Source organism: Procambarus clarkii, chromosome 14 (genome assembly GCF_040958095.1).
Source record: "Procambarus clarkii isolate CNS0578487 chromosome 14, FALCON_Pclarkii_2.0, whole genome shotgun sequence".
NCBI lineage: Eukaryota > Metazoa > Arthropoda > Malacostraca > Decapoda > Cambaridae > Procambarus > Procambarus clarkii.
This window is the reverse complement of record NC_091163.1, coordinates 35,231,629-35,259,211: the sequence shown is the minus strand read 5'-3', so window position 1 is coordinate 35,259,211 and position 27,583 is coordinate 35,231,629. Positions and strand designations below refer to the sequence as shown.

General features: G+C 38.7%; 2 protein-coding genes across 3 annotated transcripts in view; both read right to left on the bottom strand.

Annotated features, from left to right (window-relative positions):
* LOC123770325 (zinc finger protein 277) overlaps positions 1–3,486 on the bottom strand; it is a 33,388-nt gene extending 29,902 nt beyond the window's left edge. Inside the window, exon 1 of one of the 2 annotated variants that reach the window (XM_045762096.2) lies at positions 3,282–3,486. In XM_045762096.2, coding sequence (XP_045618052.2) covers positions 3,282–3,296 — 15 coding nt within the window. In that variant the 5' untranslated portion in view covers positions 3,297–3,486. The remainder of the gene's footprint in view (positions 1–3,281) is intronic. The other variant, XM_069324460.1, reaches the window with a different exon arrangement.
* A 6,427-nt stretch (positions 3,487–9,913) lies between these two features.
* LOC123770331 (uncharacterized) overlaps positions 9,914–27,583 on the bottom strand; it is a 40,991-nt gene continuing 23,321 nt past the window's right edge. The window contains exons 8-10 of the transcript XR_011228466.1: positions 19,916–20,221; positions 17,420–17,599; positions 9,914–11,840 (exon numbers count right to left, since the gene is read on the bottom strand). The gene's annotated coding sequence lies outside the window, so the exon portion shown is untranslated. The remainder of the gene's footprint in view (positions 11,841–17,419; positions 17,600–19,915; positions 20,222–27,583) is intronic.

Here is a 27,583-nt window from a genome sequence, read left to right as displayed (position 1 = left end):
TGGGAAGGAATCAGGATAAGGATTTGGGATGGGACGGGGGGAAAGGAATGGTGCTCAACCACTTGGACGGTTGGGGTTTGAATGCCGACCTGCATGAAGCTGCCTCCACCACATCACTGCTTAATGCATTCTATTTGTTAACTACTCTGACACTGAAAACATTCTTTCTAACATATCTGTGGCTCATCTGGGTACTAAGTTTCACCTGTGTTCCCTTGTTCGTGTTACACCCGTGCTAAAGAGTGTCTTTGTCCAACCTGTCATTTCCCCTGAGAATTTTGCAGGTGATTATCATGTCTCCCCTTACTCTTCTGTTTTCCAGGGACGTGAGGTTCAGCTCCTTTAGCCTTTCCTTGTAGCTCATACCTCTCAGTTCTGGGACTAGTCTGGTGGCATACCTCTGAATCTTCTCTAACTTTGACTTGTGTTTAACTAAGTATGGACTTCAAGCTGGAGCTGCATATTCCAGGATTGGTCTGACACAGGTGGTATACAAGGTCCTGAAATATTCCTTACACAAGTTTCTAAAGGCAGTTTTTATGTTGGCCAATCCAGTGTATGCTGCTGATGATACCTTTTGATGTGGGTTTCTGGGGACAGGTTTGGTGTGATATCAACCCCCAGATCGTTCTTTCTATGTGACTCTTGCAGGATATCACCTCCCAGATGGTACCTTGTGTTCAGACTTCTGCTCCCTTTGCCTAATTTCATTACTTTACACTTTCCTGAGTTGAACTTTAGTAGCCTTTTCTAGACCATTCCTCCAGTTTGTCCAGGTCATCCTATAGTCTGTCTTCATCGGTCCTCTCATCCACAAACACTAAGATGACCGAGTCTATACCCTCTGGAAAATTGTTTACGTATACAGGTATTAGAAACAGGATGGGTCCAGGTACAGAGCCCTGTGAGACTCCGCTGGTGATATCCCGCCACTCTGATGTCTCCCCCTCACAGTTACTCCCTGTTTTCTGTTGCTTAGATACTCCCTTATCCACTGGAGCACCTTACCTTTTTCTCCTGCCTGTTGCTCCAATTTTTGTAATAGACTTTTGTGAGGTACTGTGTCAAAGGCTTTCTGACAGCCAAGAAAATGCAGTCTGCCCATCTTTCTCATTCTTGCCTAATATATGTTGCTTGGTCATAGTAAACATGGTCATATTAAACATGTGAGAACCGATTTACCATCTCTGAACCCATGCTGGTGGTGTGTTACAAACCTATTTCCCTTCAGATGCTCTACAAGCCTTTTCCTCACAATCTTCTCCATCACCTTGCATAGTATACAAGTTGGGAAAACTGGCCTGTAGTTCAGTGCCTGTCGCCTGTCACCCTTTTTTGTATATTGGACTACATTACCAGTCTTCCAGCTTTCGGGCAAGTCTCCTGTTTCCAGTGACTTGTTATATACCATAGAGAGTGGAACACTTGGTGCTTCTGCACCTTCTTTTAGTATCCACGGTGAGATTCTGTCAGGCCCAACAGCCTTTGTTACATTCAGGTCCAACAGATTCCTTTTGACCTCATCACTGGTGAGGTCAAATTCCTCTAATGTTGCTTGGTTTACACACACAAATCACAATAGCGTGATGCATCAATGAATAAATCCACAAGGGCCATGACGAGGATTCGAATCTATGTCCAAGATCATCCCAGACACTGCCTTAATCGACTGAGCTACGACATGGTCAAAAGCGTTGAAACCAGAAGTTCTACTGAAGTTACTTGGATCCTGCAGCCTCTCCGAGACACACACCAGGAGTGCATGAGGGAGTTGTGTAAAACCCTGGTAAAAGAAGGGGACATCAGTGGAAGCTAGATATGCAATCAAATTGAAGAAATGCAAGGAAGTTCTCATTCCCTTTATGGGTAGTCTGTAAGTGGGATGAACTGAAGGAAGAGGGTGTTGAAGCCAATTCCATCCACAACTTTAACAAGAAATATGCTATAGACATTGATGTTGAGAGAGATAATTGGCATGTCAGAGAAACAATTAGGAGGCGAGGCATGAAGATCTAGATCTCACTTCCCCGTAGTCACCAATAGACAAGTACCAGGACACCAGAAGTCCACCAAGTCTCTCAAACTCCCAGCACCTCTAGCCTCCACACAGTGGGAGGAAGTGCCACAATACAGAGCATACATGCAGCTGCCATTGAAGTAGCAAAAATGTAATAGCATTGTACAATGGATAATGTTTATGACAGTCAGTTGGGAAGGTCCGAGCGTCACTGACTGGTAATCAACTGGCTGGGCAATTGTATGGACAGTTTTTCTTTGACCATGGGGCCTCTTGAGAAGCCTAACAGGCCTCCTGTTCCTAACAATAGTATACTGTACTGGTATATCATAAAATTAGGGAGAGAATTTTTTTGTTATTGTTGATGAAACACGAAGCTTTGCTAACATACAAACTAATTTCATTAACATGGTTTTAGAATAAAGGTCAGGTTTGACCTTTTCAATAACATTCATGAACTCTACGCAAGATTCAGATGCAGAAACATCCAAAACCCGTGCCGGCATTAAAGCTATTACATCAAACTGTCACACGCCTTATACATACTATGCCTAAAACCAATTTTAACCATTTTTTGTTATGCCAGGTTACGTAGGGTTGGGCTGGGTGTGCTCAAGGAGCAGCAATGACAGGCAGACCAAACACTTCTCAGGTCGTGTAAATGTAGCAGTCAATACAACGTGCGTATTAGTGCCTTTAGGCCTAGTATATACTAGCTCTCTCTAGAAATACAACATTCTTCTTGTAACTCAATGTGTGAAGATATTGAAGGCAAAAGGGAAGGGACGTTCGACAAGCTGCCGGCTCTCAGCAATGGTTTTCAGGTAAATTCAGGTATCTTTTACCCAAATAAAAACAAAATTATTATATTTATGTCCCCCTGGGCATAAAAGACTTACTACTTCTCACAAAATGAGTAATTAAAACCATTACGTAATTAAATATGACCGACCCACTACTATAGCAAGAACAGTCCCCCGTGGCGCAGTGGTAAGACAATCGTTTGGCGCTTTGGCCTGGGTTCGTATCCTGGACGGGGAGGATTGATTGGGCGCCAATCCTTAACTTTAGCCTCTGTTCATCCAACAGTAAAATGGGTACCCAATTGTTAAACGATTTGGCGGGTTGTATTCCGGGGAGAAAAATTAAGATTAAGGACCTGGCAGAAACGCTACGCGTGCTATTGGCTGTACAAGAACTTAACAACTCTTGAATATACAAATAAAATCAAATAAAACAAAACAGAATGAGCACAAGGACTCACCATGGTAGCCGGCATTAGTAAGCTGCCCCGACAAGTGTCGCCTGGTAACACCTCGCTGTAAAGTAGCGTTACTGGGGACAAGTGTGGTGTGAGGGTGCAGGTGGGGGCCGTGACCTTGATAAAGACGGTGTGTGCAGCTGGTGAGGAGTGCGAGACTCCCCTGGACCAGGCAGCAGCAGCACAGTTCTAATGTTGTTGTTGTGGCGGGAGGAACAGGTCGCTTCCCTCCCGGCCTTACACTTCCCGCTTTCTTTCTTTACAAGTAATCTTTCCTAAATCATTACCAATTATAATAATAATAATAATAATAATAATAACAATATAATAATAATACCAATAACAATAATAATAATAGTTATTCAGGTAAATGTACATACATTCAAAATGAGTTACAAATAGAATGTTGGATTTCTAGGTAGAGCAGTTCATTTATTTATTTTTATTTATTTATTTATATATATACAAGAAGGTATATTGGGTTTGTGAGGATACATAGCATTGTGTTAACATTCTTGTAAAGCCACTAGTACGCGCAGCGTTCAGGCAGGTCCTTAATCTAAGAAAATTTTAAGTAGGTAAATACCTACTTAAATACCTAAAATAAGTAGGTAAATAAGTTAAGTAGGTTAAGTATGTAAATTTATAAAATGATAACAGATACATTGGAAGAAAAAAAATGAGATGAGAGAGATTAGTGAGTATATTAAAGCACATTGGCAGCTCAGATTGATTGCATTGACAACTTCATTGGTAATTTAACAAAGACTGATAAGCACAATATAGCATATTGATAGCACATATAAGAAGTCAACAATGATCACAATGGTAAAGTTGTTTGGATTAGGTACATAAAGATTAGGTAACACTTGATACAGAGCAAGTTTAAAGCACAGACTAGGAAACTATGAAGATGAAATTAGGTACTTTTAAAAAAAATAAAAAAATAAAATAAAATAAAATAAAATGTTTATTTAGGTAAGGTACATACATACAAGAAATTTTTACAAAGATTGGTTGACTTATAGGTAGAGCTAGTACATACAATGCCTAAAGCCACTATTACGCAAAGCGTTTCGGGCTTGAAAAACTTAAATGACTAAAGCTTAATACTAATTGATCATTAAGAGTAGAATGAAAACAAGAAATGAAAACATAGCTGAAAAAGCAGCACAAATACAATTATGTCAACAAACAGCGCTCTTTAAAGAAAAACAGACATTGGTTGACAATAGAAGGGTAAGGTAGGTTACAGGGAATTTATTAGGTATAGCTTCGTTTTTATCTTAAACTGGTTGAGAGAGGTACAGTCTTTAACATGGTTGGGAAGGTCATTCCACATTCTGGGCCCCTTGATTTGTAGAGCATTTCTAGTTTGATTTTGATTTTTGTTTTTGAATGAGGCAAAAGTTTGACAGCTTTTCAATTCACTAGGGAGTGAGTTCCATAGACTGGGTCCCTTAATTTGCATAGAGTGTTTACACAGATTAAGTTTGACCCTGGGGAAATCAAAGAGATATTTATTTCTGGTGTGGTGATAATGGGTCCTATTACATCTGTCCAGGGAGAGTTTCAGAGCAGGATTTGCGTTTAAGAACAGGGTTTTGTAAATGTAGTTGACACAAGAGAATGTTAATATTTAGCAAGTTTAGGAAGTTAAGGAGGCTGAGTGTTGTCTTAAAGCAGAGTTAGTTATTATTCTGATAGCAGAATTTTGCTGGGTGATGATGGACTTGAGGTGGTTTGCAGTGGTAGACCCCCATGCACAGATACCATAATTAAGATAGGGATAGATTAGTGCATAATATAGAGAGATGTGAGCAGAGTTAGGTAAATAATATCTGATTTTAGAGAGTATCCCAACTGTTTTAGAGACTTTCTTAGTTATGTGTTGAATGTGGGTACTGAAGTTGAGTCTCTTGTCTAGGAATAGGCCAAGAAACTTTCCATCATTTTTATTGCTAATGTTTACATTGTCTATCTGTAGCTGAATTGCATTTGTTGATTTGCTTCCAAATAAGATGTAGTAAGTCTTTTCTATGTTTAGTGTTAGTTTGTTGGTTTACATCTACAAGTGGCTGTAAATCTATTATAGATTTAATAAATTATATAATTACTATCAATTATAATTATAAATGTCATTGTTATAAATATTATTATAAATTTATAAGTATAAAAATTATAATTGTTATTATTATTATTAATAAACAATTAAAGAAGTCTCCCACTCTATGCTTACGTTTTCTTCCATACACAGAAAATAGTGCCCCCTGAAGCCTGTATCACATACCTTAGTTCCACATAAAATATTATACATTACAATATTTTCTAATTAAACACAGTTAAATATGTAAATCAAATACTGTATTATTAATGAAAATATTTGATGTTACAAGATTGAACATTGAAATTTGCATCTACGTAAAGGAAAATTTATTAATATTAGATTTGTTATATCTTTAATAAAATTTATTGACACAAGGTCAGCAGTAACTTTAGATTATACTCTGAATGTAATTTTTAATGTTATATTTTATATTAGCTAATAAAAATTTTGTAACGGTATTATTATTAATTGGAAATCACGAAATCTACTAACACTCTCGTGGCCTCAACAAGGACAGGAAGCCTTCGTCTTGTCAAAAGGTTCCCCCCCCCCCAAATTTGTCCTCATTAATTTTTCTATCTGGACTTTAAAGTTCATGAGAATTTTGGCATTTATACCATCGGCGGGTAGGCGGTTCCCATGGTTAATAACACTGTGAGTGAAAAGGAATCTTGTTCTTAGTCCTACATTGTGGCTTGTTGAGCTTGTCACTGTTGTTCCTTGTTTGTGTTACATTGTGGCTTGTTGAGCTTGTCACTGTTGTTCCTTGTTTGTGTTACATTGTGGCTTGTTGAGCTTGTCACTGTTGTTCCTTGTTTGTGTTACATTGTGGCTTATTGAGCTTGTCACTGTTGTTCCTTGTTTGTGTTACATTGTGGCTTGTTGAGCTTGTCACTGTTGTTCCTTGTTTGTGTTACATTGTGGCTTGTTGAGCTTGTCACTGTTGTTCCTTGTTTGTGTTACATTGTGGCTTGTTGAGCTTGTCACTGTTGTTCCTTGTTTGTGTTACATTGTGGCTTGTTGAGCTTGTCACTGTTGTTCCTTGTTTGTTACATTGTGGCTTGTTGAGCTTGTCACCGTTGTTCCTTGTTTGTGTTACATTGTGGCTTGTTGAGCTTGTCACTGTTGTTCCTTGTTTGTGTTACATTGTGGCTTGTTGAGCTTGACACTGTTGTTCCTTGTTTGTGTTACATTGTGGCTTGTTGAGCTTGTCACTGTTATTCCTTGTTTGTGTTACATTGTGGCTTGTTGAGCTTGTCACTGTTGTTCCTTGTTTGTGTTACATTGTGGCTTGTTGAGCTTGACACCGTTGTTCCTTGTTTGTGTTACATTGTGGCTTGTTGAGCTTGTCACTGTTGTTCCTTGTTTGTGTTACATTGTGGCTTGTTGAGCTTGTCACTGTTGTTCCTTGTTTGTGTTACATTGTGGCTTGTTGAGCTTGACACTGTTGTTCCTTGTTTGTGTTACATTGTGGCTTGTCACTGTTGTTCCTTGTTTGTGTTACATTGTGGCTTGTTGAGCTTGACACTGTTGTTCCTTGTTTGTGTTATATTGTGGCTTGTTGAGCTTGTCACTGTTGTTCCTTGTTTGTGTTACATTGTGGCTTGTTGAGCTTGACACTGTTGTTCCTTGTTTGTGTTACATTGTGGCTTGTTGAGCTTGTCACTGTTGTTCCTTGTTTGTGTTACATTGTGGCTTGTTGAGCTTGACACTGTTGTTCCTTGTTTGTGTTATATTGTGGCTTGTTGAGCTTGTCACTGTTGTTCCTTGTTTGTGTTACATTGTGGCTTGTTGAGCTTGACACTGTTGTTCCTTGTTTGTGTTACATTGTGGCTTGTTGAGCTTGTCACTGTTGTTTCTTGTTTGTGTTACATTGTGGCTTGTTGAGCTTGTCACTGTTGTTCCTTGTTTGTGTTACATTGTGGCTTGTTGAGCTTGTCACTGTTGTTTCTTGTTTGTGTTACATTGTGGCTTGTTGAGCTTGTCACTGTTGTTCCTTGTTTGTGTTACATTGTGGCTTGTTGAGCTTGTCACTGTTGTTCCTTGTTTGTGTCACATTGTGGCTTGTTGAGCTTGTCACTGTTGTTTCTTGTTTGTGTTACATTGTGGCTTGTTGAGCTTGTCACTGTTGTTCCTTGTTTGTGTTACATTGTGGCTTGTTGAGCTTGTCACTGTTGTTCCTTGTTTGTGTCACATTGTGGCTTGTTGAGCTTGTCACTGTTGTTTCTTGTTTGTGTTACATTGTGGCTTGTTGAGCTTGACACTGTTGTTCCTTGTTTGTGTTACATTGTAGCTTGTTGAGCTTGTCACTGTTGTTCCTTGTTTGTGTCACATTGTGGCTTGTTGAGCTTGACACTGTTGTTCCTTGTTTGTGTTACATTGTGGCTTGTTGAGCTTGTCACTGTTGTTCCTTGTGTGTGTTACATTGTGGCTTGTTGAGCTTGTCACTGTTGTTCCTTGTTTGTGTTACATTGTGGCTTGTTGAGCTTGACACTGTTGTTCCTTGTTTGTGTTACATTGTGGCTTGTTGAGCTTGTCACTGTTGTTCCTTGTTTGTGTCACATTGTGGTTTGTTGAGCTTGTCACTGTTGTTCCTTGTTTGTGTTACATTGTGGTTTGTTGAGCTTGTCACTGTTGTTCCTTGTTTGTGTCACATTGTGGTTTGTTGAGCTTGTCACTGTTGTTCCTTGTGTTACAATTGACCTTGTAAAGAAAGTCTGGATCATTATCCTCCAAATTGTTCAGTATTTTAAAAAGCTTTGATTAGAGCTGCCATGTTTGCAGTGTTGTTAGTCCTATTATCAGAAGTTTCAGATGTCCACGGAGGTTGGCTCTTTCTGTCTCTGCCACATCTATGTGAAGTATGATAGAATATTGGAGTCATCTCATCCCTAAATCAATAGCAACTCTTAAACCATCATAATGGGTGACTTTAATGCAAGAAACACTAAATTGGGGGGGGGGGGGGGAAATGATAAACAGAAATGGTTCAGTGTTTATAAAATTCCTCAGCAAAATGAGTTTTTTTTTTCTAAACCCATCTGACAGGACTCATTTCTCAGGTGGACGACTTGATTACCTTGTGCCCGGCCCTCTGTACATAATTTAATTGGCATTTGTTGGACCATTCTTTCAGTAAGCCCAGGTCATCCCTTGTAGCCTCTAGTAATTTTCCTATCTTAATCCTCCTCAAATTTTTCCATAATTTACAAACATTAAAATGATTCTGTTCCATCTGGATGTAAAGGAAGAAATGTAAATCTATATATTTATCACTGAATGTTCAACATTATGTTTATTGTTTGTGATGCGTGTCTATATATATATGAACACGTACTAAATGGGGGGTGTGAATAGCTTGAGCTATCTCTTTCCTTTGTGTGTATTACTGAGTAAGGTGATGTAGTGCTTGTCATTCTGGTTAATAATAACTGGTCAGGTGACAACACAAACAGCCTCACCCTTGGCATAGAATCATTTGTGATGACACCCACACTTGCAGAGTGATCACAAAACAATAGCAGGATTCTTTTCATGGGTCAAGGTAAACCCCAGACAATAATACAGTACTGTATACAATAACTGTAATGTATGGGGTAATAAATCTATCCAGTTTCCTCTCCCTGACAATGAGAAACAAAGTAGACAAACAAATTCAATCACTGGAATATATTACCAGTACAGTTGACACAAACATGGCCAACCAAAGTGTTAAGGATGACTGGCAAGTGCAATTGGGTCACATCATCACATTGACCACCATCACCAACATCATCCTCCACCAGGGGTGCAGGTTGTGAATATACACATGGAAAATACTGGAGGACCTTGTCCCAAATCTACACAATAAAATATCAACATACTGGAGTGAACAATATGGAAGAAAATACAGAATAGAACCAGTGAAGAACAGGGGTGCCATACGCACAATCAGAGAACACTGTATAAACATCAGAGGTCCGCGGTTGTTCAACATCCTCCCAGCACACATAAGAAATATTGCCAGAACAACTGTGGATATCTTCAAGAAAAAACTAGATAATTTTCTCTAAGGCATGCCGGACCAACCGGGCTGTGGTGAATATGTGGGCCTGCGGGCCGCTCCAAGCCTAATGGACCAGACTCTCTCAAGTCATGGTTGTGGAGTAGAACTCCCAGAACCCCATCAAGCAGGTATCAAGCAGGGGAGAGCATGACAGACAGTACAGCTTTTATGGGGCTCTTGATCACATGAAATATAAAGTAATGTGATCTAAGCATATGAAATGTATGAAACTGAAGATGTGTCGGTTTGTCCGTAAACTTCCTCGGGTTGTGCTGGCAGAAGTAGGCTGGATTATTTATTTCAGCCATAATTTTCTCTGACGTTATTCTCTGAAGATTAAAAAAGTTTGGACAAAATTATGCCATTTAAGAGATATATCTATAAAGTAATTATGAAATGAAAAATAACTTTATTGTCACTTCTAAAATAGAGTATCTGAAATGTTAACAGCATTCATATTTCAGGGATTCAATGAAAGCTAAGTAGGATGGGCAAGTGTTATAAATTTATTACAAATAAAAGTAAAATAAAATAAAAATAACTAAACTGAACTTCTTATAAGACCAAATATAAAGAAAACAATTATGCAAATGAAACTCAGTACCCAAACAAATAGACAAGTACAGTATTCATACAAGGCAAGATAACGGGATTTATTAGGCTCTTAAGTAAGAATCAAATTACAGTATTTTATGTAAGCAAAACAACAAAAGGAAAATATTTGATATGGAAGAGGGAGAGAAAAGTTGAAAGGTAAAGAGAGAGTAAGGAATGAAAGTATGAGGAGTGGAGAGAAGGAACAAGAAGGTCCACACTGGAAGTGGACCAACCATATATTCCTGGTTGACCCAAACAGTGTGTAATTACCTAAGAGTAGTTACAGGATGAGAGCTACGCTCGTGGTGTCCCGTCTTCCCAGTACTCTTTGTCAGGTTTGGTGCATATTGTTAAAAGTAACAAATGTCCATTTTAGGGAAATTATTATAAATAATGTATATTAGACTGTCTAATATGTACACCTAAGTCCCTAAAGGAGGTGGGTGAGGAACTCATTAGGCAAACTAAAGACTCAAGAGCGGCCAGTTTCCTGTTCCAGTGCCTCAGTGTCACGACCCACAGAAGAAATGTGTGCTGTATCTTGGGCACACATCCCACGTCCAAAGGACTGGATGAGGTCTTCGAACAGTGATTGTTATGTGTGTGTGTTTTCTGTAAATTGTAACACAATGTAATAAAATAAAATTGAGGCGGTAGGAGAAGAAAATATTAAAGCGTTCAGTGAGAATCCACTAGGTCTTATCTGAATACTCTCCATTTTCTTCTACAAGGCTATGGGTCCCTACAATTGCACCTGAGGTGGTACCCCCTATATATTGTATATTAGTATATATAAACAATACGAATCTCTGTTCGATGTTGGGGGACAGAGACTGGAGGCTAGCCTCACCAAACTTTGCAGGGTGACTAGTCTTTGTGCGGTAATGGTCATAGGGTGGTTGGAGGTCAAGCCCCATGATTCCCTTTGCATGAAATGGCAAATGATAATCATCATGTTATTATCAACATGATGATTAAATGAAGACATCATTAGTGAAAACGGTTACAGGGATGAAGCAAAAGTAGTTAAGGGTAGGGAAGGTGGTGAAAGATAAGGGAAGATGGTGAAGGGTAAGGAAGGTGGTGAACGATAAGGGAAGGTGATGAAGGGTAGGGAAGGTGGTGAGGGGTAGAGTAGGTGAGTAGAATACAGTAGCAGAATAGGTAATGATATGGCTGCGTGTAGACTGTATCACCGTGATAGGGCCTTGCTGTTTGTCAAGATTAGGACTTGATAATGATCCAGGAGGGACCAAAATGTCGTCGTTTCCTCATCTTCTGGTGTGTGTTTCGGTCGTCTTGATAGAGGTATGGCAAAGAGAGGCTTAACGTGGCCACATAATGAGGGCTGCTGGGATGATGAGTGTGAAATGTTTTAGCCTGATGAAAGATGTGTAGGCTCCACTTCTCCACACCCGCCATCATGGTTGCTCTATGACAACCAAGTGGCTCACCCAATACACAAGGAGTAAAGAGCAAATGGTCACTTGAACACATAGAGGTGCAGGGTTGTGTAGAGTTGGTCATCGTGAAGGGGGGCTAGCGAGCATGGTCCTGGGTCGTTTAGGGGCAGGCAGGTAGTTTGATGTAGAATTGCCCTCATGTGTGAGAGAACTGTTAGCAACAACTACCAATATTCCCTCTGCACGTCGGAGGGCGACGAGCGACAATACAGGTGAGGGTGGGCAGTTGTTGGCTGCAGGTATCCTGGGTTGTGTAGCCTTGGAGAGCAGGTTTTCCATGAGGGAGATTGCCCAGATAACTGAGAACAGTGACAGATGCTCCAGTACCATGGTCACCTACAACAATGAGCCTGTAAGAAAAATGGCTGAAATGAATTTTAAGAGGGACAGGCAGGAGCCACTAACAGGCCTAATGTAATTCAAATCACACTATAGAATGAAAAAGTAATATATAAGACAAACTGCACAACATGAACCTTTCAAACAAGAGAAGCCAGACCAATAACAATACATTTTATGACACTAGTGCTCTTTAGGGTGGAATAATGTTGTACACTAACAACTCCATTCAGAGCTGGAGATATTGCTAACATAGAGAACATACAGAGAACTTTTACTGCCAAATGCATTTAATAAAACTTCTAAATTATTGGGAATGATTAAAACCTTTCAAACTGTACTCTACTGTGCAAGCAGGAGAGATGCATAATAAATTACACGTGGAAAATATTGGAAAGGCTGGTCCCAAATTTGAACACGGCAGAAACTCCAAACGAGACCAGGAGGCATTGAAGAAAGTGTAAAATAGCCCAGTTGAAAAATATGTCACACAAGCAGAGGTGCAATGGGTATGCCAAGAGACAACTCTATCAACATCAAAGGTTCAAGACTTTTCAACACTCTCCCTTTAATCATAAGGGGGCATAATTAGTAAACTTCTACCAATGGTCAAAAGGGAACTTGATAAATACTATCAAAGGAAACATGATCAACCAGGCTGTGATTCATACACGAGGGTGTGAGCAGCGGTGTCTAACAGCCTGGTGGACGAGACCACCATCAAGAAGCTTCATCAGAGACCTGGGGGATGATGATCCTCTCACTACCTCAAGCTAATGTAACCTAGCACTGGCAAAGTTATCATACCACCAATGTCATTATACACACAGAGTAGTCACACTAACGTGATGTATCAACGAGAAAATCTCTAGGAGTCACGATGAGGATTGGAACCTATGCGGTGGGAAGTCCCACGCACATGCCCCAAACAGTTATCATGGCCTGATTGTCTGGGGCGTGTGCATGGGACTTCCCACCGCATAGGTTCCAATCCTCATCGTGACTCCTAGAGATTGTCTCGTTGATACATCACGTTAGTGTGACTACTCTGTGTGTGTATAATGACATTCCAATCCTCTTCACGGCTCCTACGGATTTTCTCAACCTCATTATGCTACATTTAAGTTTAAGAATTAAGTTTACTCTACATTGAAGACAAAAATTTATGAAACTGCAGAAAGCCTATACATACCCATAGAGTATGTATGTTTGACCCATACAAGGCAGCTCCTATTTATATCCATCCAACAATGTCAACCCATGTCTACTATTTTAAACAATGCTCTTTGTTGTCCAAATTTTATTTTTGCTATTTTTTCTGCCATGTTCCTCCCCCTTTTTTTCCTTATTTTATTTTTTTTCTCTCAACACAATTTATACTTTATTCTCAATTAGTGTTAAGTTTTAGTCTTAGTGTTTTTCCTGCCCGAAATGCATTGCGTAATAGTGGCTTTAGGCATTGTATGTACTAGCCCTATCTATAAATCCATCAACTTTTTGTATCTATGTATGCACTTTACCTGAATAAATATTTGTATTTATTCACATACATGTATAAGCTATGCCTGAAAGACTCCACCAAGCCCACGTCCAGTTATAATGCCCACAAACCTGTGCCACAATACCACAACTGTGCTTTACAATCCAATATAAACAATACCTGCTGGCATCTGACACACTTTTGCTGCCCTCATGACCCAACATTTTAGGATGAAGGTAAGAAAGGTTCTTAAAATTGTTAGGGGTATAATTAGTTTGAGTATAATTAGTAATGAAGAAGAGCACAGAGGGATATAGTGAGGAAGAATGAGGGAAGGAATAGTGAGGAAGAATGAGGGAAGTGTAGAGAACCTATATCCTATTCCTTCTAGAGTCAATGGTATCGCATCTTGAGGTTATCTTGAGATGATTTTGGGGCTTTTTAGTGTCCCTGCGGCCCGGTCCTCGACCAGGCCTCCACCCCCAGGAAGCAGCCCGTGACAGCTGACTAACACCCAGGTACCTATTTTACTGCTAGGTAACAGGGGCATAGGGTGAAAGAAACACTGACCAATGTTTCTTGCTGGCGCCTGGGATCAAACCCAGGACCACAGGATCACAAGTCCAGCATGCTGTCCACTCGGCCGACTGGCTCCTTTTCCGACCCGCAGAGTTCCACAACATTTCTCAGTCATAACATTTTATTGTGATTTTAAAGAAACTTATGACAATGCCACAGGGCATGAATGAAGGTCAATAAAAGACCCAACACGTGTGTAACTGTATTTAAATAACATTTTCAGATGCAACCTTCATTCTTTATAAAGGACATAGGTTACATTAAAAAAAAATTGGTTTTAATATACTATAATTACACATACATGTACCGGGTCTTTCCTTCACCTTCATTGTAATTTTATTGTACATTTTTGTTCCATGAGAAGATCTGATTGTATTTTGCTATATTTTACCCAAATTTTAGTTTTCAATGTTCTTCATATCTCATTAGTTAGATTTATAAAGTTTTCATTATTATTATTCTCATTTTCTCTATACACAGATGTCTTCTCATACAATGAAAGTGGGAAATGAAATAAACATAATATAATGTACAGTGGAGTCTCGGTTTATGAATTCATACCCTTTTTTTTAATTTTTTTGTATACGAGGTTTGTCTTGGATTTCGAGTTTGTTGATACATATATGGGTCAACGAGCGAGTGGGTTCTGCTGGGCGAGGCACTCTCAGTTTAGTAGTGTATCCTGCCTAGTGATGAGTGCGCTTGAATTCTTTGTGAAGAATTTCATTGCTTTTCTGCTGTTTTGGTTTCTGAACATAAAAGTTTCTTTTATGGTCCCAAGAAAGTCAGTGGTAAAGTTCAACCTAAGAAAATAGTTGAGAGTAGAGGCAGTAGAGGATGTCCCCTTCCTCGTTAAGAAAATGTGTGCAGTATGGGAAGAACTGTAAAGTTTTGTTGAATAAACTCAGCCAGATAAAGCTGTAGCTGGCCATTGCATTAACCTTTGTGATGTGACGTCTCACTACAGACAAGTGTTAACACTTTAGTGCGCGCGGCACTCGCTGAAAAAAAAGCGGGTTGTGCGCGCGGCGTTCTGGGCGCTCAAGCGTAAACACAAAAAAGTTTATAATCTTTTCACGCTCCTAACATCAATTCTTGAGCTACGTTTTTCATTTTAGTATCAATGCGTTGGCAATAAAATTCTCTACAAGATCATATGCATAAAATGTCACCCAAGCATTTGCTATCCCACCACGAAGTAAATAAACACGAAGATGACTCGCCGTGACACCCAAACAGGAAGTAAATGTTCATACTCTTTCGTTTGTTGCCAGCCTCACAGTCATCCTACAGCGCTTATTTTGATATCACTGAACTCGCAATAAAATTCCCCACCCAGACATATGCCTATCAATGTCTAATTATGTTCCGCACGAGTGTGGGAACTGGGCAAAGCATTAGCCGTGATTTTAGCAGCGACGACACTGTTGTGATGCAGCGCTTTGAAAGTTTATACTTATTTCACTATCCTGGCATTATTTCTCGAGCTACGTATTTCGTTTTTATAGCAATGTGTTCGCAATAGAAAGTTTTATATATAACATAGAAAGTTCTATAAGAACATGCGTAGAATTGGCCAACAGAGCGTCAAATAAATTTGCGGCGAATAAAATCTTACGCGTGTTTGTACCCGTGAGCGTAAAAAGTTTTTACTTTGCTCATGTTTTTTCAAGTTTATACTTGTTTCACACCGTTTTTTTTGTTTGTATAGTGTTCGGAATAAAATTCTCTACACAGACATATGCATATAAATGTAGAATCATGATCGCGGCCAACACAAGAGTGTGTGGAGTGGGCGATTACCCTCGTTGTGTCACCAACTCAATAGTCTCTCCTCTAAGTTACAATACATTGCCGTTTTCTCAAATAGGCACTGTGCCTATTAGAGAAAACGAAAATTTAATGGCAAACATATTCATACAAACCCCAAGTCGATCGAGTAGTAAATACCCACTATAACACGGTTCCGTAAATTTACGTCGTGATCCGACAAGCGCTTATCTAAACCGCCCGTAATTCCAAGTGGAAAATCCAGAATAGTGTTAAAATGTAGGGAAAAACAAGTGTCTTTAGACAGATTCTTAGTAAGACAAGCAAGCAGTGTGCCACAACCAAGTCCTAGTGAAATGCCTGCAAAATGTAGGAGAGAGAGAGTACCCCCAGAAATGTCATCACTGCCTGATGTTATAATGGAAGGAGACTTCCCTTCTAAACACTAACACCTCTTCCCCCCTCCTCACTGTCTTTCATATGTCAACAAAAGTCATCAATAAAGATAAGGTACCTGTATAGTAGTAAAAAAAAGGGGAAGTATTCTATAAAAAATGTATTTTCAAGTAAATATTTTTGGGAGTGTGGAATGGCTTAATTCAATTTACATTATGTCTTAAGGGAAAATTTGTTTCAGTTTACGATTTTTCGTTGTACGAACCGTCTTGTGGAATGAATTAAATTCGTAAACCAGGGGTCCACTGTACATAGATGAAACCAATGTCACCACACTCCAATGATTTCTCTACTGCAAGATATGAAATTGTTTGTCATACAATATCATGCAAAAACTACGACTACTTCCACTCAGCCTTCTTAACACTAATACTCTACTTAACACTTTCGCTCACCCCGCGCGCCACCCCTCGACAGGGCGATATGGGCCCCAGCGTGTCACGGAAGCGCGCGTTAATTCCGAAAAGTGTATACTCTCTTCAACTTTGTCACCTCAATTCTCCTTCTACGAGAATAAATTTGGTATCATTGTGTTCGCAATAAAATTCTCTACAGCACTAAATGCATATAAACTCCAAAAGCCCGGCTAATTACCCGCAGCAAACAGAGAAAGTGCGAACGAGTTACCCGGGAGCGCGCAAACGGGATAAAATGTTTTCACTATTTTCACTCTGGTCACCTCAATTTTTGTCCTAGGTCTTTCATTTTGGTCTCAATGGGTTCGTAATAAAATTCTCTAGAGGAACATTAGCATATAAAAAAAAACACCTGGTCACGCTCCAACCGCCGACGAGTTGAAGACGGGCCACGCGTTAGCCGTGAGTGAGCGCTCAGAGGCCTTCCTACTACACTCCCAATTCCCACCCTTTTCAAGCCTTTCTTTCGCAATTTTCTTCCTGGAAGGGCCTTGTTCATGATTACTATCCATCGTGGAGTAAGCGTAGATAGTTTCTAAAGCCGCAGTAAGAAATATAGCCACGGAAAATAGCCGAAATGTTCACACGTTTGAGATGCGAGGGGAGACGACATTGGTCACAACAGTGGAGCAAAGACAATGGGCCCACGGCGTGTGCCAAGCCGCCTGAGGGCCACGAGGCTCAACAAAGGAAATGGGAAGACATCGGCGCACATTTTAAAACCAGTCCCCAAAAAATCGGATACAAACCTGATTTTTGGCGAATTTTTAAAGTGGATGACGCAATGCTGCGTCATCCCCGGCATTACCGCCAGTAAACGGATGACGCAATGCTGCGTCATCCCCGAGCGAAAGTGTTAAAATGATGTTAATTTTGTAAATTTACTCACCAGACGTTGTCACTGTTTCGTCAAAATTTTGCAACTCTTCTTCAACTGCTAATGTTCTTAGGATTAGTATCTGGGGAATATCCAGATCTCAATCCTGTGATATATGTTTTTGCCCAGACCTCAGAGTACACAGTCCTGTTAATGCTTCATCTACGAGATGTAGAACTTTCTTTCATAATTCTGAAGAAAACAATAATAGTCATTGTTTTATACTTTAGTTAACTGCTCCATTGACAAATTTATCCAACACATAAGCCTTAGTAAAGTCACAAAACCTGGTTTTCAGAGATAAAACATTATAATTTCATTGACTTGGAAACTCGCACAAGATATTCAAAATATGAGACCATTATCCTACCAACTAGGTCATGAATGCTCACAATACAACCTGTCCTCCTAACAGAATGTCACATTTTGACGTATACTCTACCTAAGGCCAAAAATTGTTGTACAGTTATAGTGGTACCTCCGTTTACGAATTTAATCCGTTCCCAGAGACGGGTCATAACTCGAAAATTCATAACTCGAAACAAATTTTCCTATAAGAAATAATGTAAATTTAATTAATCTGTTCCATACTCCCAAAAATATTAACTTCAAAATACATTTCATACATAATACACATATATATTTTGTACTATTTTATGTACAAGTTATAGCTAACCTTTATTGATGACTCTTGTTGGTGTATGGAAGACGGTGAGGAGGGGGGAGGAGAGGTGTTACTGTTTGGAAAGGGAGTCCCTTTCTATTATAACATCAGGCAGTGATGACTTCTCTGGGGTACTCTCGCTCTCCTACGTTTTGCCTGCATACCACTTGGACCTGGTTGTGGCTCACTGCTTGTTTGTCTCACTAAGAACATTTCCATAGAGACTTGTTTTCCCTACATTTTAACATTTGTTTGTAGTGAGGCATCACAGTGTCATTGAAAAGGTTAAGGCAATGGCCTACTACAGCTTGCTCTGGGCGAGTCGTTTCAACAAAACTTTGCACTTCTTTCCATACTGCATACCACTTCTTAATTGTTAAGGAACCCATGGTGTGATATATAATAATTACTTTTATGTTTAGAAAGCAAAAAAGCTGAAAACAATGAAATTCTTTACAAAGAATTCAAGTGCGATCGTCACTAAGCAGGCAGTCTGGTAAACTAAAGCGGGGTCACCCATGCCACCAGGAACCACGCCCTCCGTCGACCTATACGTGTATCAACAAATTTGCAAGTTATATCGACAAATTAAAGGTCGTAAGTCGAGTCGAATTTTATGACAAAATTGGGGTCATAACTCGAAACTTTAACTTTACATGTATTCGTAAGTAGGGGCATTCGTAAGTCGAGGTTCCACTGTACTAGAAAATGGAAGCGGCTCATGAAAGCGATGTACAATCCAGTTTTCTGTTTTGGGTCCTCCGGTAGGTTAGGAGAGAGGACTTTAGTACAATAGTTTCTCGACATTGGGAAACCTTAAAAGGACGGGCTGCACAATAAGTAAGGATTGCAGAAGTATTCTTGGCATGTTTGTACACAATAGTCTTGTATTGTCAGGCTTGAGTTCAAATTTCTGATTATACATGTGAGTAAAATATAATTACCAACACTATTGTGAATTGCATCTTATATTACATTATCAAATACAGGTAAACCCAGGTAATTTTGCCCCAGCAAATGTAATTTAGTTTTACATTAAAAAATAAATATATAATTAAATAATTAAATTTAACATCAAACAGGCAAACTGGACTTTTTTCGTTGACGTTCTCAACACAGGTTAGTAACAATGATGTGGAAGCCAATGTTACTTATTAAAGAAAACAAAGTACAGTATATGAGGGCTAACTTAAATATTGTTAACTAACAATATATTTACAGTACTGTATTGAAAATTAAACATTTTGTTCACTGAAAATAATAGCACAAAACACAGTACTGTTCATACAAATTTTGTAATACATACTGCACTGTAAAATATAATACTGTACAACCATATGATTATATTAATAAAATATCAAGCGAATTTAGCTGCTGCCAAAACAAATGTCTCATGCCAGCTGATCACAGATAAACAAGGTGTGAGAATTCCAAGCTCAATATTTAATAATGATTTAAGTGCTAGGTAGATATGACAAGGGTCAGTGCCCGACATTAAATGAGGTTTACTTGTACACCAAATCAGTAGCATAAACTGTGTTAAATAATACTTCCCATTATGAACGTTCATGGTTTAGAGAACCATGAACCTCTGAACCTTTACCATGAACCATGAACCTTTACCTGAACCATGAACCTTTAACAGTAGCATAAACTGTTAAATAATACTTCCCATTATGAACGTTCATGGTTTAGAGACCACACTTCAAAACAGTTTTAATATTTTACATGTATAAATCATCCCATATATAATGGAGAGTAAGTATGAAAAGACACTATTCACGTATGCCATATTAACCAGCATCAAGCATTAAAAAATTGAGATGCAAGCATCATCAACTTACTTTCCACTTAGAAGTGATGTCCTTTTTTACTCTCTTGTTCTTTCGGGAATGCAGAGGAGCTCCATGATCTGCTGTGCATACTCGCACGGGATGAGCCACATTTAGTTGCCGTGGATCTCCTTCATCTGCCATACTTATACAGGATGAGCAATGTTGAGCTGTAGAGGATATCTTTCACCTCCCATACTTTTACATGCCAAAGGGAGGAGGCCAGTGTCCCTACTGGTATAGTGGAGCTTGAACTTCTTGAAAGTGAAGAACACGACTCTCATGACTGTTCCTAGCAGTGACTTATTTTGCTTCACTCTGCACAAAAACAAAAAATAAAGTCAGAGGACTCTACTATTTTATTCTTTCTTCCATCATTTGGCTGGACTAAGTTAAGTTAGATGTTGCCACTGGGACGTTACTAAATTTCTATACTTTTGTGTATAAGAGTATTGTGTATAATATTTTGTGTATATTATTTCCTTTTCTTTTAATACAACTGGAATAAATATTAGTTTTTGTATGTTTTAATATTAGGTATGTGTGTACATGAGTACATTACAAGCCAGAAGATGGTAGTTGCATTATTATGGATACAAGTTGTATCACACACACGACACTTCAGGAACAACTCTGTTATAATCCAACCAATCCTATCCCAAACATACCCAAACCATCCTAACCTAGGCTAATACATCCTAACTGAACGATATACAAGGCACTGACAATCACAAAGAAAGTTTTTATTGAATCATCTTGTGTATCATTTAACATGATCAAAGTTTAACAAACCCATGTTGTGTTGATTTGACTAAAGTGTTCACTGTGAGAGTGTGAATGACTCCTTCCTTTAAGATTCTCTCCATGAACTTTCAGATTTGTGAGGTCAAGCTGATCAGATAGCAGCCTTCTGCTGACCTCTCTCTACTTTTTTTAAAAATAGGTGGGTGACATTTGCATATTTCCAATCTTATATACTATAAGAGCAGGAAAGACTGCAAATTTGCTCATGGAAAAACTCTCCTGATACCAAACAAACCACATTAAAAAAAAAAAAACGAATATCATCAATGCCTTCACAATGGGGGACTGTCAACACCAATGATCTAAGTACACATGCAAGAAAGCATCTCTTTCAAGATGCCTGACAATGCATAAAGAGCACAGCCCTATGAAGGCACATGTAGTCTCTACAGACAACCAGATCATCATCAGAGATAACCTGACAAACAATTAAATAATAGACAGATACAGCAACAATAGAAAATTGGACATCGATGAGGCACTACACATAAAAACCCAGCCAGCTAACAGCAGATTAAACTCTGCCATCTTGCAGAACATGACAAAATATCCAACATACTACTCCAGCCATTACTGAAATAGAAGACTGAATAATCTGCAAGTTACCATTTTACCAGTTATTGGCCCATAGTGAGGGGGCTTCACTACATCCCCAGGTTATATATATTCAGCTGCTCTAAAATTGTAAACTCATACTGTTTTTGATAATGTTGAGAAAGGTCAACAAATTACACCTCTTAGCGTTAGGCCATAATAAAACTGTAAAATGAACTTTGAGGAAGTCAATTTTTCAGCTTCCATCTTAAGGGAAGAAAACCACACACTGTACGTATATTGCTATTATTGCCGTCTTCTTTGTACCTTTCCCAATTTCAAGAGAAATTTTTCCCAGTCCTTGTACATACTTGACAGCATGGTGATCATTTCAGTGCAAACTGGAAGTTTGCAAGTTGTGCAATTTGTGAGAAATTTCAGCTTTAGGAATTCTAGAAGGGGTTAGCTCATCTATCATTCTTTCAATGTGGCAGTCGTGGCATCACCACTTGAGCAGAGATTGCTGCCAAGTAGGGGCTAAAGCAAGGGTGCAGGGAGCCTTGGATTTGAAAAGATATGATTGGCAACAAGTTGAAGGCAAGGGCTAATAAACAGGTAATCCAATGTCACATGACCACTGAGAAGGGAAATGAGATGTCTCAGTGTGGGACACCTCACTGTTCCCCCGTTCATCTATGTGGCGAGATGTACAGTGGAACCTCGGTACAGTACTGTACATGTTTTTCATGTTAACTTTTTGATTAAATTTATTTTCATAATAAGTTGTCTTGACTTTTTGTTTATTATCTAGAGAGCAGTGAGGAGCCCCCCCCCACCCCCCCACACACACACACAAGCAGAACAACACATCATAAACACTCAAACAACAGAATTAATCACTCTCCCCACCATGAGAATGAGAGCAAGACCTCAATACCAACAAGTTAATGATGAAGTCACTATATAGAATGTCGTGCACACCACAGTCACTTCAGTTCCCATTGGCCCATTACCTAACATAACTTGGAATGCTGAGCAACTTTGAAGATGCTTCATATGCTGAACTTTGAAAATTATTATTATTATTATTATTATTATAATATATAAATATATATATATATATATATATATATATGTCGTACCTAGTAGCCAGAACTCACTTCTCAGCCTACTATTCAAGGCCCGATTTGCCTAATAAGCCTAGTTTTCCTGAATTAATATATTTACTATAATTTTTTTCTTATGAAATGATAAAGCAACCCTTTTCTCTATGTATGAGGTCAATTTTTTTTTATTGGAGTTAAAATTAACGTAGATATATGACCGAACCTAACCAACCCTACCTAACCTAACCTAACCTATATTTATAGGTAAGGTTAGGTTAGGTAGCCAAAAAAAGCTAGGTTAGGTTAGGTTAGGTAGGTTAGGTAGACGAAAAAACATTAATTCATGAAAACTTGGCTTATTAGGCAAATCGGGCCTTGAATAGTAGGCTGAGAAGTGCGTTCTGGCTATTAGGTACGACATATATATATATATATATATATATATATATATATATATATATATATATATATATATATATATATATATATATATATATATATATATATATATATATATATATAACTGAAAACTCACACCCCAGAAGTGACTCGAACCCATACTCCCAGAAGCAACGCAACTGGTATGTACAAGACGCCTTAATCCACTTGACCATCACGACCGGACAAAATGAGGTGATAGCCGAGGCTATATGAACCACCCCACCGCCGGCACTCGGATAGTTATCTTGGGCATAGCATTTTACCAAATCACCTCATTCTTTGGGGCACACGTGAGGAACACAAATGCGAACAAGCCTGAATGGTCCCCAGGACATATGCAACTGAAAACTCACACCCCAGAAGTGACTCGAACCCATACTCCCAGAAGCAACGCAACTGGTATGTACAAGACGCCTTAATCCACTTGACCATCACGACCGGACAAAATGAGGTGATAGCCGAGGCTATATGAACCACCCCACCGCCGGCACTCGGATAGTTATCTTGGGCATAGCATTTTACCAAATCACCTCATTCTTTGGGGCACACGTGAGGAACACAAATGCGAACAAGCCTGAATGGTCCCCAGGACATATGCAACTGAAAACTCACACCCCAGAAGTGACTCGAACCCATACTCCCAGAAGCAACGCAACTGGTATGTACAAGACGCCTTAATCCACTTGACCATCACGACCGGACAAAATGAGGTGATAGCCGAGGCTATATGAACCACCCCACCGCCGGCACTCGGATAGTTATCTTGGGCATAGCATTTTACCAAATCACCTCATTCTTTGGGGCACACGTGAGGAACACAAATGCGAACAAGCCTGAATGGTCCCCAGGACAATATGCAATATGCAATATTCAGGCTTGTTCGCATTTGTGTTCCTCACGTGTGCCCCAAAGAATGAGGTGATTTGGTAAAATGCTATGCCCAAGATTACTATCCGAGTGCCGACGGTGGGGTGGTTCAAATAGCCTCGGCTATCACCTCATTATGTCCGGTCGTGATGGTCAAGTGGATTAAGGCGTCTTGTACATACCAGTTGCGTGGCATCTGGGAGTATGGGTTCGAGTCACTTCTGGGGTGTGAGTTTTCAGTTGCATATTGTCCTGGGGACCATTCAGGCTTGTTCGCATTTGTGTTCCTTACGTGTGCCCCAAAGAATGAGGTGATTTGGTAAAATGCTATGCCCAAGATTACTATCCGAGTGCCGGCGGTGGGGTGGTTCAAATAGCCTCGGCTATCACCTCATTATGTCCGGTCGTGATGGTCAAGTGGATTAAGGCGTCTTGTACATACCAGTTGCGTGGCATCTGGGAGTATGGGTTCGAGTCACTTCTGGGGTGTGAGTTTTCAGTTGCATATTGTCCTGGGGACCATTCAGGCTTGTTCGCATATATATATATATATATATATATATATATATATATATATATATATATATATATATATATATATATATATATATATATATATATATATATATACTGTATATATAAAATATATATATATATATATATATATATATATATATATATATAAAATATATATATATATATATATATATATATATATATATATATATATATATATATATATATATATATATATATATATATATATGTTTAAGCAAGCACAGGTGTGCTTGCTTAAACAGGCAAGCACACCTGTGCTTGCCTGTTTAAGCAGTTACTTTATTATGTTCTATTTCCTATTCAAATTGTTTCACTGGGGCTGACCTTTATTATTTGATTACATTCTTGCATTATTGGTAAAGAGAAATAATGCATTATTTGTACATTCATCTTTTGTTAAATTAAGATTTTTTCTTTTAATTCTCATTTAAATTCTTGCAAAGTTAATATCTTACTTTCTTGACAACTAGTTGGCACCTTTATCTTTTATCTGATCCCTCCCATCTTCTTTCTTGTCAGGGCATCTCTTCCCTCAAGATGGTGGCAACAGGTTCAGTGTTGGGCCCATCTTACACTAATGTTTCCTTTATTTTAAGCCTATTTCTTGTCATCGCTATGTGGATGATTCTTTTCTTCTCTTTATTGTTTGCTCAAATGTGGATATGTTTCCCATCTGAATCCAAACCTTTAAATTTTACTTTTTAATTACAAAATGAAACAAAATTATAAAATACCTGACTCGATATATACTAATACTGTTCTGGCAATTCTCTGCCTCAGTATGTCGTAAAATTACATTCACAGAATTAGGTTAACATTTCTTAAGTTTTTGTCCTAAAATATATCAAATAAATAGAATTAATACTACTAAATGGAGCTTTTAATCTCTGTTCAGATTAATTTAACACTTTGGCGTACCCCGCGCGCCACCCCTCAACTGTGCGATATGGGACCCAGGGTGTCACGGGAGCGCGCGTAAATTCTGAAAAGTGTATACTCTCTTCAACTTTGTCACCTTAATTCTCGTCCTACGAGATTAAATTTTGTATCATTGTGTTCGCAATAGAATTCTCTACAGCACTAAATGCATATAAACTCCAAAAGCCCGGCTAATTACCCGCAGCAAACAGAGAAAGTGCGAACGAGTTACCCAGGAGCGCGCAAACGTGATAAAATGTTTTCACTATTTTCACTCGGGTACCTCAATTTTCGTCCTAGGTCTTTCATTTTGGTCTCAATGGGTTCGCAATTGAATACTCTAGAGGAACATTAGTATATAAAATAAAAAACCTGGTCACGCTCCAACCGCCGATGAGTTGAAGACGGGCCACGCGTTAGCCGCAAGTGAGCGCTCAGACGCCTTCCAGCTACACTGCCAATTCCCGCCATTTTCAAGCCTTTCTTTCGCAATTTTCTTCCTGGAAGGGCCTTGTTCATGATCACTATCCATCGTGGAGTAAGCGTAGATAGTTTCTAAATTTGCAGTAAGAAATATAGCCACGGAAAATAGCCGAAATGTACACACGTTTGAGATGCGAGGGGAGGCAACATTGGTTACAACAGTGGAGCGAAAACAATGGGCCCACGGCATGTGCCAAGCCGCCTGAGGGCCACGAGGCTCAACAAAGAAAATGAGAAGACATCGGCGCGCATTTTAAAACCAGTCCCCAAAAAATCGGATAAAAACCTGATTTTTGGCGATTATTTAAAGTGGATGACGCAATGCTGCATCATCCCCGGTATTACCGACAGTAAACGGATGACCCAATGCTGCGTCATGCCCGGGCGAAAGTGTTAAAAAGTCTTTGATATCGAGGTTAAGTTCTTGCAGGAATTTTTTGTATCAAATGCCTTTCCTAGCAAAATATGTTATAGAATTCTAAGGAAATTCTTAAATACTATATATCTACTTAGTGTCGAAGTGCCCACAGTTCCTAAACATCCGCACTATGTCAATTTCACAAATTTGGCTACTGTTAGCCATAATATTAGAAAGGAATGTCGTAATACTCTAAGACATACTTATCCACAAATTAGTTTTCAGGTCATGTTTACTACTACACTATTGGGAGCTATTTGAAATAGAGTGATCCTTTACCTTTTGACCTCAGCATGGTCTGTTATTTCTAATGTTCAATCTGTAATGTTCAATACATCGGAAATACCTCAAGACACTATAAACACCATATTGGTGAATACTGTATATTCGTATCTCTTACTGCTCTGGTTTGCCCCCTAGACCAGTTGTATCCTCTGCTATTCAAGACCACTGTAAAGGAAATGGTTCACCCTTTCACTCACAGCAAGAGACATTTTCAATTGTCTCAAATAAATAAATATACAGTATATATATATTATATATATATATTATATATATATTATATATATATATTATATATATATATTATATATATATATTATATATATATATTATATATATATATTATATATATATATATATATATATATATAATAATAACAACACATAATGAAGAATTTAAATATGTATGGCCATGAAGGAAAATGAGACATGAAATACCTTATCATTTTCCATGTCAACTGCAACTCACCCCCAGAAATTAAGGTATGTTTTATGTTTCATTTTCCTTTGTGATCATTCATTTTCACAAGTGAAAATATTATATATATATATATATATATATATATATATATATATATATATATATATATATATATATATATATATATATATATATATATATATAGATATAGAGAATAAGAAGCTGTAACAGCTTTCCATACCTTTGTAGAATTCTTGGTGGTTCTCCAATCTTCAATTCCTTTGATGGCTCCATTGGCTCGGTGGTGGAGTGCTTAGAAATGTGGCTTCAAGTTTGCGTCCACATACTCCTTGTACAGTGTTCATGTATATGTATGTGTGTGCATTTACAATGTGCATGCGTGTGCATACACGTGTGTGTGTGTGTTAACATTGCAATTCTCGGCCTTCTAGAGAATCGTGCTGTTTTGAAAAGATAACTCGACCCCAGTCTGTCCTGGAGTAATGCTGTGCAAGGGTAACTACCAGCCCCAGCACCCTTGTTTAGGATGTATGGGAAATAGGCAAAGCAACAGTAGATGCAACATTGGGAGAAAATGTTTGAGGTGTTTTATGTAAATACTATATCATAAAATGTTGAGAGCAAGGGAGAGCAAAATCAAACATTAAATGAAATCACAAATGATGTTTTCTCATCAACACCCAACGTCTTTTCAAAATTATCTCTGGAACCACCAAGCCTCAGACCCCTACCCAGCACCTATGGGGATCCTCAACAGAATTTGGCAATCTATGTATTGATGGGTACCAGCCAATCAGAAGTCAACTACAAAACTTTGCTAAGCCTAC